This window comes from Cibotium barometz, chromosome 38, assembly GCF_041138505.1.
Source record: "Cibotium barometz isolate CiBa-2024 chromosome 38, ASM4113850v1, whole genome shotgun sequence".
Classification (NCBI taxonomy): Eukaryota; Viridiplantae; Streptophyta; class Polypodiopsida; order Cyatheales; family Cibotiaceae; genus Cibotium; species Cibotium barometz.
Window position 1 is genome coordinate 2,149,097 of NC_141083.1, and position 17,418 is coordinate 2,166,514.

Genomic DNA, 17,418 nt, shown 5'->3' on the forward strand with positions numbered 1-17,418 from the left:
CCACTCTTGAAGATGAAACAAAAGGCCAAACTCCAAAGAAACTTTGCCATCAACTAAACCCTCGCCCCTACACTTACTAACATAAAAAAACACACACAAAATCCCCACTATCAAAGCACGCCTCTTCCTTTTAATTTGACCACACCAACCCGCACAAAATCACCACTATCATAGCACACCTCTTCCTTTTAATTTGACCACTAACCCTCTAACAAATTTATAAACCATTGGCACTCACCTTGATCACATCTTGGAAGAAGGTGAATTTGTAAAGTTATTGCAAACGTACTCTCAATTTCTCTCAACCACAACCTAAACGATATCCAAGTATGAATTACAATGAATGTTGTGTCTACCCACATTGTTTGCCCAGAATATGAGCTTTTGAGGATATGATACACGTTAAGAAGGGGGGGATATTAACACCTTATTGGATTTTAACACATTTTGATGTATTATAATATAGAGCTAGAAAAAATAGCCAAGAGTAATATCTCTTGTCCATGTAAAGGTTAATGTTATAGAGACAATGTCATTTATTTAGCCTTTTTTAAGTTTTGGCCAACCAAGTGTAAACATGGTGGCATGATATATATTTATGTTTGTATGGAAACAACTCTTATGCATAATTAAAATGCTCTTGGCTAACTCGTGTATGAGAGAGAGTGTGACCTTGAGAGTGGAGTGGATTGTGTATTACGCCTCTTGTTCCTTGCTTCATATATGTGAGAGAGTGGCCCATCGTGTATGTAGAGTAACCACAATGAGTGACACATCAATGGAGCATGTGGAGGAGAGAAGCGTTTATCTAGAACTTCATCGCTTAAAATAAACTGAGTAAACCAAAATGACCTTAATTCGTTAAAATCATACAAGTTACAAGAACATTTTGATTAAAATTTATTAATTTTCTTCTTGAGAATGAGTTGCCTAACTCGAGACATACCTCACCCTTAAGTATTTGGCCTATCTAAAGAGATGCAATCAATCATACCCAATGATATTGAGTTTTACATCAACGTTAAAATTTCCATTAATGTGAAGAGAAAAGGTGTGGCCAGTTTAGCCAATTGAAAATATATGCAAGAGGTTGATATTGAACATCACAAGAGGCTACTTCAAAATGGAAAGTGACTTTTGAGTTATCTCCTCCACTCGTATGGGGCTTTTATGGCAGCATGGTGCCCCCTATTGGTTGAGATCTCTCTGCCTTTTGGTTTAAGATCTCAATCCTTCCTGGAAAAAAAGAAGGAAAAAAAGAGAGGAAGTAAAGCAAATTTAGATGGTAAAGGGCAAGGTTTCTCGAGGCACATTGGAGTTTATTAGCGCTCGTAATTGGTCGGTTGGAGGTACATTGAAGTGGCATAAGTACAAGCCCAAAAACCAATACTTTGCACAAGTTTCTAATGGGTAACGAGCTCCTTAAGAACAGCTGATTCAAGAACGAAGAGGAATGCTGGTTAGCCCACATATGCCAAAATGGTTCAATTAGTCTCTCATGGTCTGGATTTTTTATTTTATTTTTTACAGACCTTCTAAATAGGTCCATGATTTGCTCTCTTTAGATATGTTATACATGAACATATAGTGCCAAGCCTCCTGGTATATTGAATGTGGCAATGAGCTGTTCGGATCAAATCCCACCCCTTGTTTGACATCAGCCTGCACCTTCGGCATCAAGGAATGGCCTGCTTGGATTGTATTGAATCACATCCAACTGTGCAATCACATCTGCTAGTAACGATAGTCGATCATCCATTTGATGTTGCTGTTCCAGACTGTGTCCTGACCCTTCGAGCCATACTGGTAACTTTTCCTTCAGCAAAGACAATCCTTCCTGCAGCATCTTCATGGCTTGGTCGATTTCCGGAGGTAATGGACTCTCAGCGGAATCCATGTGTGCATCTGGGTCCACGTCCATGTGGCCTTGGTCCAATAGTTCTTGAGGTTCTGGGTCATGCAGTTTGACCTGTGCATGCATGAATTTCAGCAAGGCCATCTCTTGCAGTTCACCCTCCTGCTGCAGCACTTTGAAGTCCTTTCTACTTCTTATCAGTGTGGTGCAAGCGACCTCTTTCTCCAGAAAACACCGAAGAGAAGACATAAAGGAGTCTTCATCGGCCAATTTTCCTGTCCTTGCATCGAATGCAAGAGCAGCATCAGGTGGCACGAATCGCCACAACTCATTCCAAGATGTGTGCGCTGCAAAATAGCCAAAAGACGCAAGAGCCAAGTGAGCAAGTGCCCAATGCCGCTCCCTCAAAATCACATGGTATAGTCCCCACAATGCACAGCTAGCCGGATCTGCTTCATCTTCTGATAAGGAAACTTCACCCAATCCTGCAAGAGTTTCTGCAAGTACAGGCTTTATTTGCCTCAGGTCATCTTCACAGAGCCCATTTTTCACCAAATCATGCAATACAACAACAGCACTCTTGATCTCACTTGGCTGCATCGTCTGCCAAAGTCTAGATACAATTTTCAGGGACTGACTCCTGATACTACTGTAATCTTTCTTGTTAGGGGTTTTTTGGGACACTTGTAAGAGATCAATGGTCATCTTCTTCAGCCCATGTAGTTCTTCTTGTTGAATAAATTCTTCGTGAGTCCTGCATGCCAGAGGATTACAGAAGTATCAGATTCTGCAGTCATGTTGCAAAAGCGACAACATGAGACATAATAGATAGGATCAGAATTCTACTCCTGAATCAGAAGCTCCAAGAGGCAGCACAGGGTTTCCTCAATGAGCATATGCTCAGTTCCTTCTTTCGGATCCTTAGTAACTTGACTCCACATTTCTGAGAGTGTTTTCTTTAAAGACAAAATGAGAAGCCTTTTGAGGTCCTCTGGCAAGGTGCTGATTGGAAAATGCTCCCTCATCAGTGCTGCTGCAACTATGGATGTTGAAGGAGAAGCAAAGGGGTCCCTGCCCAGGGCCAGCTGGTATACCTTTGTAGCTAAGGTATCTGGGGAAGCTTTGATAAGTGAGCATATCAGCCTGCCAAGTGTTCTTATAGGCCAATCTAAACCAGCTGTGTTTGGAGAGTTCACAAGATCGCTTAGCATTAGTAGAAGATACTGAACATGGTCTTCAATCATGTCTACTTCACAATGCCGTGCAATGAAACACCATACTTCCAAGATCAGTTCACGGCAAAGTGCGTGAGGATGGAGTGTGTTCCTGAAAAGGAACTCTTCAACTTCAGCCCAAGCCTCTGTACCAGTGAGGGCTACAAAGAAGACCTGTAATGCCTTCAAAATCATTATGTAAAGACACTGCCATGTTGCTTTAGTTGAGGACCGTGTTGCAGAGACTTGCAATTGGAACACTTCTACATATATTTTAGCATCCGAAATCATCTGTAAGGAGAAATCAAGCCTCTTAGCCAGCTCAAGAGATATGTCCTCTCCGCATTCCCGACATGATTGCAGAAGGCCCAAGAATATGGAGAGCCTGCCAAACTGCAAAGATGCTTCTTGGCCAGAAAATATTGCCGAAATAGCCCCCTTGACTTCATCACTTTCCCATGCATACCCAGCTATTGAAGTAGACATGTTCTCATTTTCGATTCCAATCAAGTGCTCCAGTAACTGTAGCTTGAAGGAAAACTCTAACTTTGATGAATTTAACAAAGTATGGAGAAGGATGAACAAACTTGGTTCCACAGTCTCCACAATAGCCTCTGCTGCAAACCTCAGCAAAGCATGTTTACTCAATTCATGCCTAAGAGCTGCAACTTTCAACCCACACGCAGCTACATCTCTGAAAGCATCAACTGCCTGACACGGGTAGTTGGAAGTGATGCGTATTGCATTAATTAGAAAAAATTTGATTGGAATGCAAAGTCGCTTCAACTCAACTGCCTTTGTTGTAAGGCCATCTTTTTCATCCAGTAACACCTTCCAAGCATCGGCTGCATTTTTCAGAGAGTCGACCGTGCAGCCAATCACTGCTGTAATGATGTGAGGAATGTCTATTAAGTTGGACAATGCTTCTCTTCCAATCGTGGTCTGTAGCAGTGCAGTGACCCCTTTCCATGCTATGTTTAACAATCCAACCCAATCTCTCCCATTTGCTGCAGCAAATTGCCCAAGATCCATGAATACACTTACTCCATAGCATACAACATGGGCACGTTCCAGAGTAGCACCATCTAGAAGCTCAAAACTTTTTCCCTCACAAGCAGAGATAAATGATGCACGTAACTTCAACAAAACCTTGAGGGCTACACTCAAAAGCTCCTGTGCAGTCCTCTGAAATTCGTCATATAGCTGATTTTTCTGCATTGATCAACAAAAGAAGTGTCAGTATGGGAGAAGAAAAAGAAGACAATCTAAGATGTTTCGGGGAAAAAAACGGATCAAGGTGCACCCTTATTGCTACACCCATGGAGATCACATCCTTCCGCAAGGAGGTTACCTTGATTAAGATACCTTTGGTGGTAAATAGAAGCAACCCTCTCACTGAGCCCTTCTTTCCACCACTGGAGCATTCACCCTCATTTACCTGCTTTCTCAAGCCATCTCCTCGTGTGTCCTACCTGAAGAAATTTAAGGGTCCTCCCAAAGGGCTCAGGAATAAGCCTAGCACCACATTTTCTACCAAAATCTTAGTCCCAAAGGGCCTCCCAAGGGTCCTCAAGTGAACTGAGGACCAGTAGGAAGAAGCCCACAACTTGCTCGGTTATATGAAGAAGTTGGTCTTGCTGCTGTGGTTTTGTGGTAATCTTCTTGTTGTAACCTTTTTCTCTGAAAGAAATCGAGAGAAGAAACTAGATAAAGCTCTACAACATTGAGAAGAGTTACAACGCCAAAGAAGATATCAGAGTCAAGCATGTTACAATTGGCTTATGGATAAAAACAAGTCCATCTTCCATTTTGCAAATAGGCCGTCGATCACAACTCTGCAGAATGAGATCCGCACATAGGCACAAGGATAAGTTTTGTCTCAAAGGCAGACAGTTTCCATGGGTGGCGGTCCTAATTTCTCTTAGTAGGCTCTATGAAGCCAGCACCTCATTGATGTGTCTCATCGTGCCCAGAGAAAAAACAAATTCACTGTGAGTGTTGCCTCTCACTTGGCATGTATTTCAAGAAACAATTTTTTGACAGTGTCCTCTTTAACCCCATCACAGTTGTGATCACATCACGATTATTCAGCACCTAGCCTAAGGTGGGATGACCTCAACCACAGTGCACAGGGCTTACCCCAAACAATCCGCTACTGAGCAACACTTTGAGCTCATGAAGCCAAAACAAGGATTAAACTGCAGCCTTACAAGCATTCACGATTTTCAAAAATTATCGTTTTTGGCCTGTATGGGCCACTGGGGTAAGACCGACATTACCTGAACATGAAGGCAAGAAGACTTGAGAGCATCCAGAAACTGGCAAGTGTATGTTTCAACCCCACCTATAAAATCTTTATCTGTCAAAAACGAGCATTCCTCTAAATTTGTATATATAGCATTAGTGAACTTTAAGGCCTCCAGCAACACCTGAAAAAAGATCAGTACAAGCCACCCAGATGTCACCTCCAAGAATTATGCTGAGAACTTAAAGCACCAAACAGTTCTGTAAACATGGGTTCTATGTTAGAAACAGAAAGGAAATTCCCATGAAAACACCACCCGCACTTACAAATGCTGGGTTGAACCTCATTTATCCTGACATGCTGGCTCTTGGCTGGCATGTCAATCATTAAATACAAGCTTGGTTTCAAATTCCAATCTATCCTTCAGTCAAGGAACCCTCATCACCTAGAGAATATGTCCTCAATCTGAGCCATTAAGGATTGGATTGCTGAGGCCTTCACTAGGATTTTGTGCAGGTTTGCACAGTGTTTCCTTGGACTTTATAGTGGGATTGCCTCGGACCAACAGAGGACATGATTTCGTTTGGGTAGTTGTCGCAAGATGACTAGATTGTTGCTGACTAGGTCACTTGTGAAGGTATAGCCCTCCCGTGCCAATCGAGTTGGTCGGCTTGTTCCCGGGTAAAAATGGCTACACAGGACCGTACCGGCGAACCATGGCCTTTTGCCAAAGCCAAGGCGAATGCGCGAAACCCATGCCAACAGGCTTCCACAGGAAAGGCTTTTGGACCATCCTTCGCGTTGTTATCGAGATGGCAGACCTCGTGGCATGGTCCTTGGGTGCACACTTTCTTCGCTTCACGAATCGTTCCTGCAGGCAGTTCTCCTCCTAAATTGGCACAGCAATTTATCGACCAGCTTTTCAGATTGTATGGTTTACCTTGAGACATAGTCAGTGACAAGGACTCCAAGTTTTCTCGACACTTCTCGTAGTTAGTTTTCTAGAAATTGGAAACTACACTGAGTATGGGTTCCTCGGACATCCTCAATCTGATTGGGAAACTAAGAGGATGAATCAGATATTGGAGAAAATGCTTCGTGCATACATCGCCAAGCGACCATCATACTGAGAGAGGAACATCCCTATGGTCGAGTTTGCCTACAACAATGATATTGGTTACAATCTATTTATAATTATGAATGGATATCAGCCTAGATACCTAGTGACCTTAGGACTTAGGACATTCAGATTAATGCGGCTAAAGATTTCTTAGTTGACATGCAGGGAATGCTAGTTTGTGCTAGAGATGCTATCATGAATGCTCAAGATAGGGCACAATTTTATGCTAGTAGTAAGCGTTTATTAAGGGAGTTTTCCGAGGAAATGCGTGTGTATTTGAGAGTGCCGAAGAGTTTTGAGACTTCGTGGACGGGGAAGGTTGCGAAATTATCCCCTAGGTCCTGTAGACCTTACAAGATTCTGAATAAAAAGATTAGTAGGTTGCTTATAAACTAGAATTGCCTCCGAATGTACAAGTTCACCCAATTTTCCATGTGAGTAGACTCGAGGAGAAACTAGGCAGCGAGGATAACAGTGTCACATCAGAAACTTGTTGATGTTGAGGACTTGTCCTTTGTTCCACATTAGCTGGAGCTCATCATTGATTTCACGGCCGAGAGGAAGCTTAAGAATAAGTTGATCCCTCAATATAAGATTGAGTGGAAATATGGGACTGAGGAGGACTCAACTTGGGAGTCAGTAGCTAGTTTGAAACATAGATTCCCCACATTCATTTAGAAGGATGTAAATGTCCGAGGACGGGAAGTGGGGGGGAAGCAAGAGGGGTCTGCCACGCCGGGGAAACGGGTACATTGGATGTAACAGATAAGATCCCCTCCATCCCTCAATCTTGCAAGTCTCTCTACCTACGCAAAGGGAGGCAGCGGCCTGGAGTGAATCCAAGGGCCCACCAGCTGTGCCATGCCGAAAGCTTAGAAAGCCCCAAGAAATATGGACATGGGCCCCTAGGGGATGGCCAAAAAGGATGATGAGGGTATTCTATACCAGAGGTTGTTGGAGGCAGTCCTCATCAACGAAGAGGAGTGACTAAAGAAGGTCGACTACAGAATATCCTAGATTCAAAAGAGGCTAGCTGTAAACTTGTCCTCAAAAGAAGTGCAAAACTTGCCAAGAGGAACTTGGTGCACCTTGGGAGTGTAAGAAGTCCTTCCACAGCTCTCCCCTTTGTTGGAAGCCATGGATGATGCATTTGCCCAGCTGAGATCCGTTCTTTTCCACCAAATTAATGATGCCCAACCCCCTTCGTGGGGAGGCCAGACAATGACTCTCTACGGCACCTTGGCCCGGGGTGCGGGACTGACTCCTCCTGCTTAAAGGAAATTGTGTATAAGTCTTTGGACCTTGATGCTGCAAGACTGAGAGAAGGCCCGACAGAGGAGTGGTGTACCACATGGTGGCCAATAGCACCTACTTTGGCCACCACTGCTCTCCCTACCATGGAGAGCTGCATGGAGATCCAGCTTCTGCCGAAGGCTCAAAGGTATGGAGGCAATCCGCTGCTGTAGAGAGATGTCAATGCCCACTTGGTACCTAAGGTAGTGAATAGGAATGCCTCTGGGAACCCACTAAATATCCTCAACTAGATGCGAAGTCAAAGTGGGAGATGGGCCCACCCTGAAGCCACATGACTTGTGCCAACTGACTTTTCCACTGAAGCAAGGCAAAACTCCTCAATCGCAAAACAAATTGCTGTAGATTTCCTTCCACCCCAGAAAAAAAAGGTGCAATGTCATTCGCAGTAAGTCCAAGAACTCCTCCACCATGCAATGGGAAGACACAAGCCCTGTAAATCGGTATCCTGGGAGCTCAAGAAGTTGCACACGACCTCTATCACGGACAGGAAGCGAAGGGGAACCAAGGAGCAGCACTGAAAAGGAGTAGAGCGCTAACATCCCTACACCCATGGTTGGAAAGCCCATCTGGAGCGTAGTACCTTCCAGAAAGGCCCAATCCACCCTATCATATGCCTTCTCGAAGTCAAGCACCATCAAGTCCTCCTAGCAAGACTGGGCGCCACAATCACCTCCCAAAAATTGAACGTGTTATCCAAGATGCTCCTATTCCCAATAAAACCATCCTACCGCACCTGGATCCAAAAACTTTGTGCAGTTCTGCGTCATATTGGGGACATAAATGTTGAGGAAGCAACCCACTCTTCTCCAAGAGCAAGAATCACCCACAGTGCTCTACCAGTAGGTGCATCCAGTCAGCATGAACATGAGCGTGAGTGAAGATCTTTCTTCTGATTCAAAAAGCATTATTTCTGACTATGAAACTGAGGTGCCTGGCTTAAAAATGCAAGCATTTTTTAAGTTCTCGTTCTCTAGAGTCAATGTCTCAATTTCTTTCTTTTGGTTCTTCTCAAGGGTACACTCTCACTAGCTGTCTCTTGGAATCTGATTTTGCAAACAGAATTTGCAAAGAACACAAGGCATCAGTAAATTAGCAAATAAAATTCATACTATGAATAAAGCAAATTTTAAGCAGGTCAGCCAAGGTCTATAAAAGGGACCTTTCATGGTTATTTTAACGATCAATTCTAGCAGAGCACAAAGAACATAACCCATTGCACCTCCCTTGAAAATCCGCCCATGTGAGCCTACAAGTGAAAGAAAGGATACAGAAGGCTATATGTAACTAGAAAGAAAGAGGAAAAAAAAGTTAAATTAAACGTCTATGAAAGACCCAAAGGGCATATATGACTAAAATAAGTTACAATCATTTTAGGAAGTGACTAGATCATGGAAAAAAATTGAAACAACTAGCAAATAGCGATATGTGAAGAGACATCGTGTACGGTGTCACGAGCATCCTGCAATTGGATGCCGTGGACATGACTATACAAGATAAGTGCAAGCCTTGTAGTTGGTCACCTGGTCCCTTGTGAGCCCTTGGTTTGGGACATGTCAACCAATGTGCCAACACAAGAATGTCCGAGTCATGTCTGCACGTCCCGCACAGGTCAAGTCATGCTTGTCCAGCACACCAATGTAACCCTCTTGAATGATGATGTATTGATGTTCCGGGCATTTATTAGGCTTGTAGCCGAGTGTACGGGCATCTGTCAATGTCTTCGGTTTAGGTAGAAGAGCCTGTATAGAAGGCTTCCTACATAAATTGTCTCTTTTATGAATGGATGTTTATGGATTGTTTTATAGAAGAGCTTGTATAGAAGGCTTCCTACATAAATTCTCAGAGTCTTCGGTTTAGGTAGAAGGGCCTGTATAGAAGGCTTCCTACATAAATTGTCTTTTTTATGAATGGATGTTTATGGATTGTTTTATGAATTCAATGGCTTAGATTAATGATTGATCGTGCTGCAGTGGTTTTGACTTAATGATGCATTTATGCATGGATGCATTTATGCGTGAATATGCATGGATGCATACTTTTATGATGAGGTGATAGAGGAATAGATGAATGCATTATGGAATGAATGAAATCCATTCCAGCATGAGTTTCCATGTGTGAACATGAGTATGTGATTATGAGGATTCCTGTGAATGATACAAATAATGATGCAAATAATCCATGCATGTGAATAACTATATAAGTGTGAATGATAATGATAGAAATAATGATGCAGATAATCCATGCATGTGAATGATAATGTGAGAATCCATTTATGATGATGGAAAAATAGATGTTGTGGATCTGATTAACATGGAAAAAAAAGAGATGAAGTATGATGTAAATTAGTGTGATGGTTTTGAGGAAGACAATGCACCATGCATGATATCTAAAGGTCATGCTGATGATACATCATATGACTCATGTGTGTTATGTCTTAGTATAAGGTAATAGATGTGAATTGATAAGCCATGATGTGATAAGATGTGACATGATTTGATATGATTCCATGAATTATGTATTCTTGACGTGCATGCTTGGATGATGCATGCAATATTGGAAGTCTTTCCATATCAATGGTCTATCTTGTATACGTGGATGCATGGAAAATGGTGTACATACAGCTTCATCCGATGGCGATGGCCAGTTTTTTCTTCCTAGGAGTGATGCGCACAAGCCTGCTCAACCCTAGGAAAGAGTCATGCCTTGATTTTCTTGGAAGGTGGCGGCTATTGGGCCACCTCACCCTTGGCCATACCATAAGTGTGGGGAGGAAGAGGGGGAGCACATAGGGAGTGCCCATACTCTCATTAATGAAGAGGCACCTGCCCTAAAGGTCTTGGCCAGCTAGATTAATTAAAATGTCCAACCCAGTTTATAAAGTCTTCGCCCAAAGTTTAATGAAGTGTGTACCTACAACCCACAAGCTTGGTCGGAAAACAAGTTCACGTATACGGTTTACAAGAGGGCAGCCCCAACCTGTAAATTAGACATACAAATCATGCAAGCAATAAAACATTTCATGCGAAAACATTTGCCAAGCATGCAAATATGATGTGATGCACAAAATGTATTGGATCTGGGCACGAAGCAACATCTCCCAGGCCTCTACCAGATCCACCCTGTTGCCCTTGGCATAGACATAAGTTTCCTGCATCCTACATGCCAACAGTCCACATGACCTCTTGGCCTAAACACAAGTCACCTCCAATCTAGGCACCAATCCACATGACCCCTTGGCGTAGACATAAGTCCCTTGCCAACTAGGCATCATGTCCAACACTACGGAACTCATCCATAGGTCCAAAAGCGCAGAGAATGCCCAAATGATGACACGGGAGAACATAATATGAAGCCTCCTTGGCTCCAGGGTCTGAGGAAACTCATACATTACCACTAGAGTCACTTGGGTGTAAAAATGCCATCCCTTAGTGCTGGGTCCTTGAAAGTGTACCTAGAAGCATGTAGAGATCAAGCAATGTCAGCAAGACAAGGCATCCCCCAAGCGTGCTAATGAGGCCTCCCAGTGCATCCTTTATTGTCTGCAATATTGAAGTACAGAAAGTGTCACATGCATCGTACTCAGACAAGAAGGCATAAAACATGACTGCTGGCGAATATTACATTCGGGGTTCAGGAGAGTGCCGGCCCTATGTGAGCCCTAATTTGAGACAGGACTTGAGGGATAGTGAGGTTTAGAGATGCATACGGTAGGTTAGATGCATGCCTGTGATGGGTTTTCAGAATGGCAAGCTGGTAACAAACAGAGCAACGTATGGATAGTAGAAAAGCGGAAAATCAGCAAAGGATCAAATGTGTAAGAAGAGGGTGAAGGTGGGCAGCCCATAGCAGCCCTGGCAAGGCAGCCATGGGCTGGGCATGTGAACCAGCCCCTAGTAGGGGTTAAAGCCCCTCTTTTGCAGATCCTGGAGCAGACGGACAAGCTGACCAGCCTCTGGGGGATGGAATTTCCTATAAAAAGCCCCCAACTGAAATTTCATCCTTTGAGCTGCCCTCAGACACACTTTTTACAGCAGAGAAGACCAAATATCAACCCCTGGGACTCAGTAATTGAGGTCACACATCTTCAGGGCCTTCAAGATCGCAGAGTTACTTGCAGTTTGAAGTAGAAGACTGCTCCAATCCCGGCCTGAGGGAGGATTTCCGTTTTTAGCCTTATGCCTTCAACTTTACTCTCATACCAGTGAAGCATATACTTCCAGAGGGGGGAAAGCTAAGAATGTGTGGGTGCAGGTGCGTCACAATGATCTTAACTATGCTTAAGATTATGTAAAACAAGCACTACAATGCCAAGCACTACAATGCTTAATTTTGGAAAATATGAAGATTACTGTAGTAAACCTCTTTCTGTGTGCAGGTCCGACAGGTAGTTTGCGTAGAAGGGGAGAAAATGCGGCTGGCCTGGCTATGCTTGAGGAAGCATTTTAACAAGTACTGAGATAGTCTCGATTAAGCTCTGCAACTTGTCAATATGGAGAGCATAATGATTATATTAGTATTAAAAGAGGCTGGTACATGGGCTTAGATTACTATAGAATGAAGCACGATGGCTGCCAATATTATTTTCTTGGTGATTTTGCAAAGTGGAAGAAAAAGTGATAGTGATTTAAGAGTTGAAGAGTTTGTGTATGATAAGTAGTCAGTTGCCTTTCGAGGGGAGTTTCTTTTCAAAAAGTCGGCTTGAAGCAAGATTAACTAGGGATGACGAAGATGGTGGAGAGATGGGATTTGGTTTCTGGGTGTTTTGAGGTTTTTTATTTTTATTTTAAGTGTAATGTTTAATATGTATGAATGAATGAGATTTACGTGTGCTTGTGTGCGCGCGCGCACGTGCGCTCATGAGTGATTGCAAACATTCTCTCTCTCACCGGCACCGTTATTCTCACACCTTTATAATTCCAGGAGTGACTTCAGGCTGGAGGTCCATTTCTTGTTCTTTGAGAGGAGAAAGAGCTTCATCACACCATCTCAACATCTGCCAATACAAGAACCACCCATTATAAACAAAACAAATCTACCATTTACTAGACCCAGTCCTCAAACATCAATAACAAAAAATAGAACACGATACCTTTGATGCAAGAGTGACTAGCATGGAAAAAACAAGGCTGCTTTGTTGTGAATGCAATAACTGCCTTCGTGCGGCTTTGAACATGAAAATCCGAGCATCCATATTGAATGCTTCCAAGTTTCCATATTTTTCCCAAGAACTCTGGATGATGGTAGTCAGGAACAAGCACAAGCTCCAGGTTTTCAAAACAATGCAACTGCTCATAATTTGCACTCCTTTTTCTACCAGTAGCTCTTTGAAATTCAATGAGGTGTTCCAAACTTTGGACCGGCGGGAGTTGGGTGTGGTGGATAGCTTGGCCGGCAAAAGGAGGTGTGCCAAAGTTAGGTGTACCCAGTCGCGCGTGAGGAGCCGGTGAGGTGGTGGTTGTCATCGTTTTCGTTTTTCCAGCCAAGGTCAGATGGTGGTTGTCATCACATGGCCATTTATATGGTTTTCCCCGGTTTCTCATGCCCGAATGTAGCCAGTTTCTCGTGCCTAGAATGTGGCCAGTGTGTGGATCCGAGTGTTTTGTGTCCCAGTTCCACACTTTTCGATGTGCCAGACTTGTGCCTAGAAATGCCAGTGCTATACATGTTCCATGACCGAGAGATTTGTCCATAAATCAAGTGCACACGCACACACGTTCGCATGCATGACATTGTTTTCGCGTGATCTGTATTCATGTGTTTGCCTGCTATGAATGTCTAGTTCACGGGCCTGGGACACCTACCTGCGAACCGTGTGAGTGCCTTGTATTCTGACATGTTTCGTGGCATGTGAACAGGTGGTAAGTTTGGCCAAAAACCTTGTTTATTTTTATTAAAATTTCTTTGTAATGTTTTAACCTTTGCAGGTTCACACTTATAGTGAGTGGGCATTTAATAGATGTGCTCGGGGCCCAACCCAGTGGGCACCCCCTTGGGCACTCAAACGTCCAAGGCATGTGGAGAGGGCATCTCAATTATACATGGTGACCCTCCATGAGTTTTGAGGTTGGTGGAAAGACTCAACAAGAGCATGCAGGCTGAAGGCGCACTCCTGAAAGGGGTTTTCGAAGGGAGGAGGCGATTGGGGAAAATCCAACGTTTCTCTTTGGTGGCCGGCTTTTCGTACATGGGTCGTTTTTGACATACGCTGCTGGCCAGCTGATCACTCTTGGTTACAGGCTGCTGCTGGTTGCTGGTTGCTGGTTGTTGGCTGCTGGTCGCTTTTATTATGGGGTGCTGCTGATCGCTTCGCTACAGGTGGCTGCCAGCTTCTGGTCGCCTATTCTACCCCTAGGTACTGCGCGTCGCCTTTGCCACAAGGTGTTGCTGGCCACCTTTGTAAGCCCAACGGGGCATGTCGTGATAGATTCAACCACGTATCCAAGAGATAGAGATAGAGAGAGGGAGAGAGAGATTCCTCAATAGGCAAAGCTCCCTTTGAGATTATCTATGACAAACTATTGTTGTTACCCATGCTAAGAACCAAGGAAGAGATCTTCCATGACAACGAGTTTGTTCGAGACTTGAATACAACTTTTGCACACGTTCGAAGGCTATTGAGACATCTCAAGCTAGGCAAAAGAAAGCTAGAGATAAGCATAGAAGGAAGGTCACCTTTGAAGAAGGGAATTGGGTCTTATTGAGATTCGAGAAAGCAAGACTCAAAAAGTCTAAATCTAAGGAGCACAAGGACCCTAAGCTTGTTCCTAGGTGTGGGAGCATATATTGATATCAAGATCTACACCCATTATTGGGCACTGATGACGTTAGTGGGGATGTCGTAGTATCTAGTCCATACTATGCATGATTGAGTTGAATTATGGACCTTTTTAGGTTACAGAGAAGATCAACGATGTATGCTATCGATTGGACCTTCCAGATCATTGGAGGATACATAATGCCTTCCATGTTAGCTTATTGAAACAATATACGGGACTACCTCCCAAAGAAGTGTTGTTGTAAGCAGACTCAACCAAAGACAAACACTTCTCCCATTGATTCTTCGCTTTGAGAGCATAACACTTTAGCATATCCAAAATAGTGAGGTTTGCAATCTCACTTTGTCCATCGGTTTGAGGATAATAAGCTAAAGAGAAATTCAGCTTTGTCTCCACGTTGTCGAAAAGTGCTCTCCAAAAGAAACTAGTAGTCCAAGGATCTCTATCCCCCACAATGGATTTAGCCAATCCATGATGTTTGAAAATCTACTAGATAAACAATCTTGCCATATGCTTGGTCGGTCAGTCTTCTTCACAGGAATAAAATGGGCTTGCTTACTAAATCTATCTATAATAGTCCATATTCCATCATTCCCATAGCCTGACTTTGGCAATCCAAAGATAAAATCCATAGCAATACTCTCCCATGGAACATTGGGAATCGGCAAGAGTTCCAATGATCCTACGGGTTTTTGTCGATCAAACTTGACCTTCTGACAAACCAAACATTCTAGAAGATATTCCTCAATGTCCTTTCTCATGCTCGGCCAATAAAATAGCTCTCCAAAGCTTGAGTTGTAGTCAAGATGCCTCTATGCCCCATGTAGGGTGGAGCATGGCACTCTTCCTCAAATCTTTAGTCACACATAGCCGGGTTTGCATCATAAGGAAACCCTCCTTGATTAACGCCGAGCACATGGGACTGCTTGGTTTTCCTACTTCACCCCTTGCCTGGTGATCCAGCCGCCTTCGTTGCTGATGGCCTTGATGTTGGTTCTCTAGCCCCTGGTCTTCGCTTGGGAGCCTTTGTATCTAAATCCCAAGAATGACACTTGACCTGCCTTTATATAGGGAAGTGATAGCAAGATGGATTTAGGTCAGTTGGGCCTTTTATGACCCCAAAAACTCATTAAAAAGGCCTTTCCTTGTGTTCATATTGTGCCCAACTTGTGTTCCAACTACAGGTCCATGTCCAAGACACCTGTTGGGCTGCTAAAACTGCCCAAAACGAGCCATACTCTGCCCAGTACTTGCCTAGAAGGACGCCACAAGAAGGAAGCATGTCCATGTGGCACTCACATGGGTGATGCCCATAATACTAAATCACACTAAGGTTCACAACCCGCTCTTACCTTTCCCCCTCTGGGAATTCAGAGTGGACACCCGAATACAAATGGAACACCACATGGCTGAAGAGTAGAGGTTCCTGTCAAACAGCAAGTCTAGCAAGCAAAACAAGCCAAACAAAACCTTACATGGCCCAGCAACTACTGCCATTGAGAAAAAAACGACATAAGGCTGAGGCAGTTCAATGCCAGCACTGAGAAGACCTAGAAGAACCAACAGCAAGAGGATGACTTGGCATGGAACCAAGCCACCATTGCTCAGTACTCCACCCAGCAACCAAGAGGATATTCACTGTTCAGGCATAGCATATAACCCAGCAGGTCATTCAAGACCAGTTATCACCAAACCAGCCTCAAACTCTAAGCGTTCCATTGGTTGAGGACAAGCGTACGCCTTACCTATAGGATTCTTAGTAGTCACCTGCGGTGTCAAATACACAGTTCTCATAGCCCACCCAGACTCCTGTCTACACTAACTTATACAGGCTATTGGAGATGAGAAATTGCCACCAATAACCGCATGAACCATCGTCCCAATCCTGGAATCAGATTTGATTGCGCTTAGCTCTTGCACATTGCTTGTTCTTGCCTCAGCCCGTTAATTAGTCACAGTGAACGCGTGTTTATGTTCCCTCCTTGACAAAATGGTAATAAACATGCCGATATACTTTACATCCACCCTTGAACAAGACCTCTAGCCGTTTGAAACGTAGGCATGTTTGGTTTATAGGAACAGCATTGAATTTTTCGAAAGCCGAGTACCTGTTAATTGCAGTGTTTTTAGTGTGATTTAGTGAGGAAAGGATACTGTCAAACCCTCAACAATCTGCAATGTCTCTGAGCAGTTGATTGGAGTGTATTCTGCAAGCCACTCCAGAAGGTGAGTGCAATCCTCGGTAGCCTGCAAACAAAAAGCTGTTAACCTTTAGGAACCCTGAGTTTTTTAACATATCAGAAACCCTGACAAGGCACGGAAAAAACCCGATTTCGCTTTTTGTGTGTGTGTGTGTGTGTGTGTGTGTGAGAGAGAGAGAGAGAGAGAGAGGAGAGCTTGCCTCAAAATCCGTTAGCTTTTGCAGGCACGACGCCACAGTATCATCACTGGACGCCTGCGGCATCGCTAAACAGGGCGTTTGCTTGCAGAATTAGGGTTTCGGACTTGGCTACACGTAGAGCTTGTGCACCGAATGCTCATAAGAAAATATCGATGGCGGGAAACTTGGCGCATGTGAAGATATCTCTTTCCATATGGGCACGCTAGTTTTTGTGTCCCAGTTAAGGGCCAGTTCAGATGTGGCCGGCGGACACCTCGGGAGGAGGCCAGGCACTCCACAAACAGGTTAAAGCGTTGTCTTTTGCAAAAACGTGGAGATGTTGGCCTCATAGAGTTTCTATTGTGGGTGTTGACTCATCACAATGATGTGGCCTGGTTGCGAATCAATGCTACCTCCCACATGCATGCCTCTTTTCCAAATTATCCATCGATTTTCTACTGCACTCATAGACGTGGCCGAGTCGCGAATCAACAAGTGTCCCACATCATATGCA

At 43.8% G+C, this 17,418-nt stretch overlaps 1 protein-coding gene across 1 annotated transcript; it reads right to left on the reverse strand.

Moving 5' to 3' along the window:
• Nucleotides 1-1,298: 1,298 nt before the first annotated feature.
• Nucleotides 1,299-17,207, reverse strand: LOC147616232 (holliday junction resolvase). Its single transcript, XM_086777243.1, has 7 exons — nt 16,926-17,207; nt 16,679-16,771; nt 12,838-12,978; nt 12,655-12,741; nt 5,349-5,498; nt 2,702-4,281; nt 1,299-2,609 (listed from the first exon to the last, which is right to left on the reverse strand). Exons 1-7 carry the CDS (start codon nt 16,986-16,988, stop codon nt 1,658-1,660), a joined length of 3,066 nt encoding a protein of 1,021 aa, XP_086633369.1. The 5' UTR covers nt 16,989-17,207; the 3' UTR covers nt 1,299-1,657.
• Between the last annotated feature and the right edge of the window lie 211 nt (nt 17,208-17,418).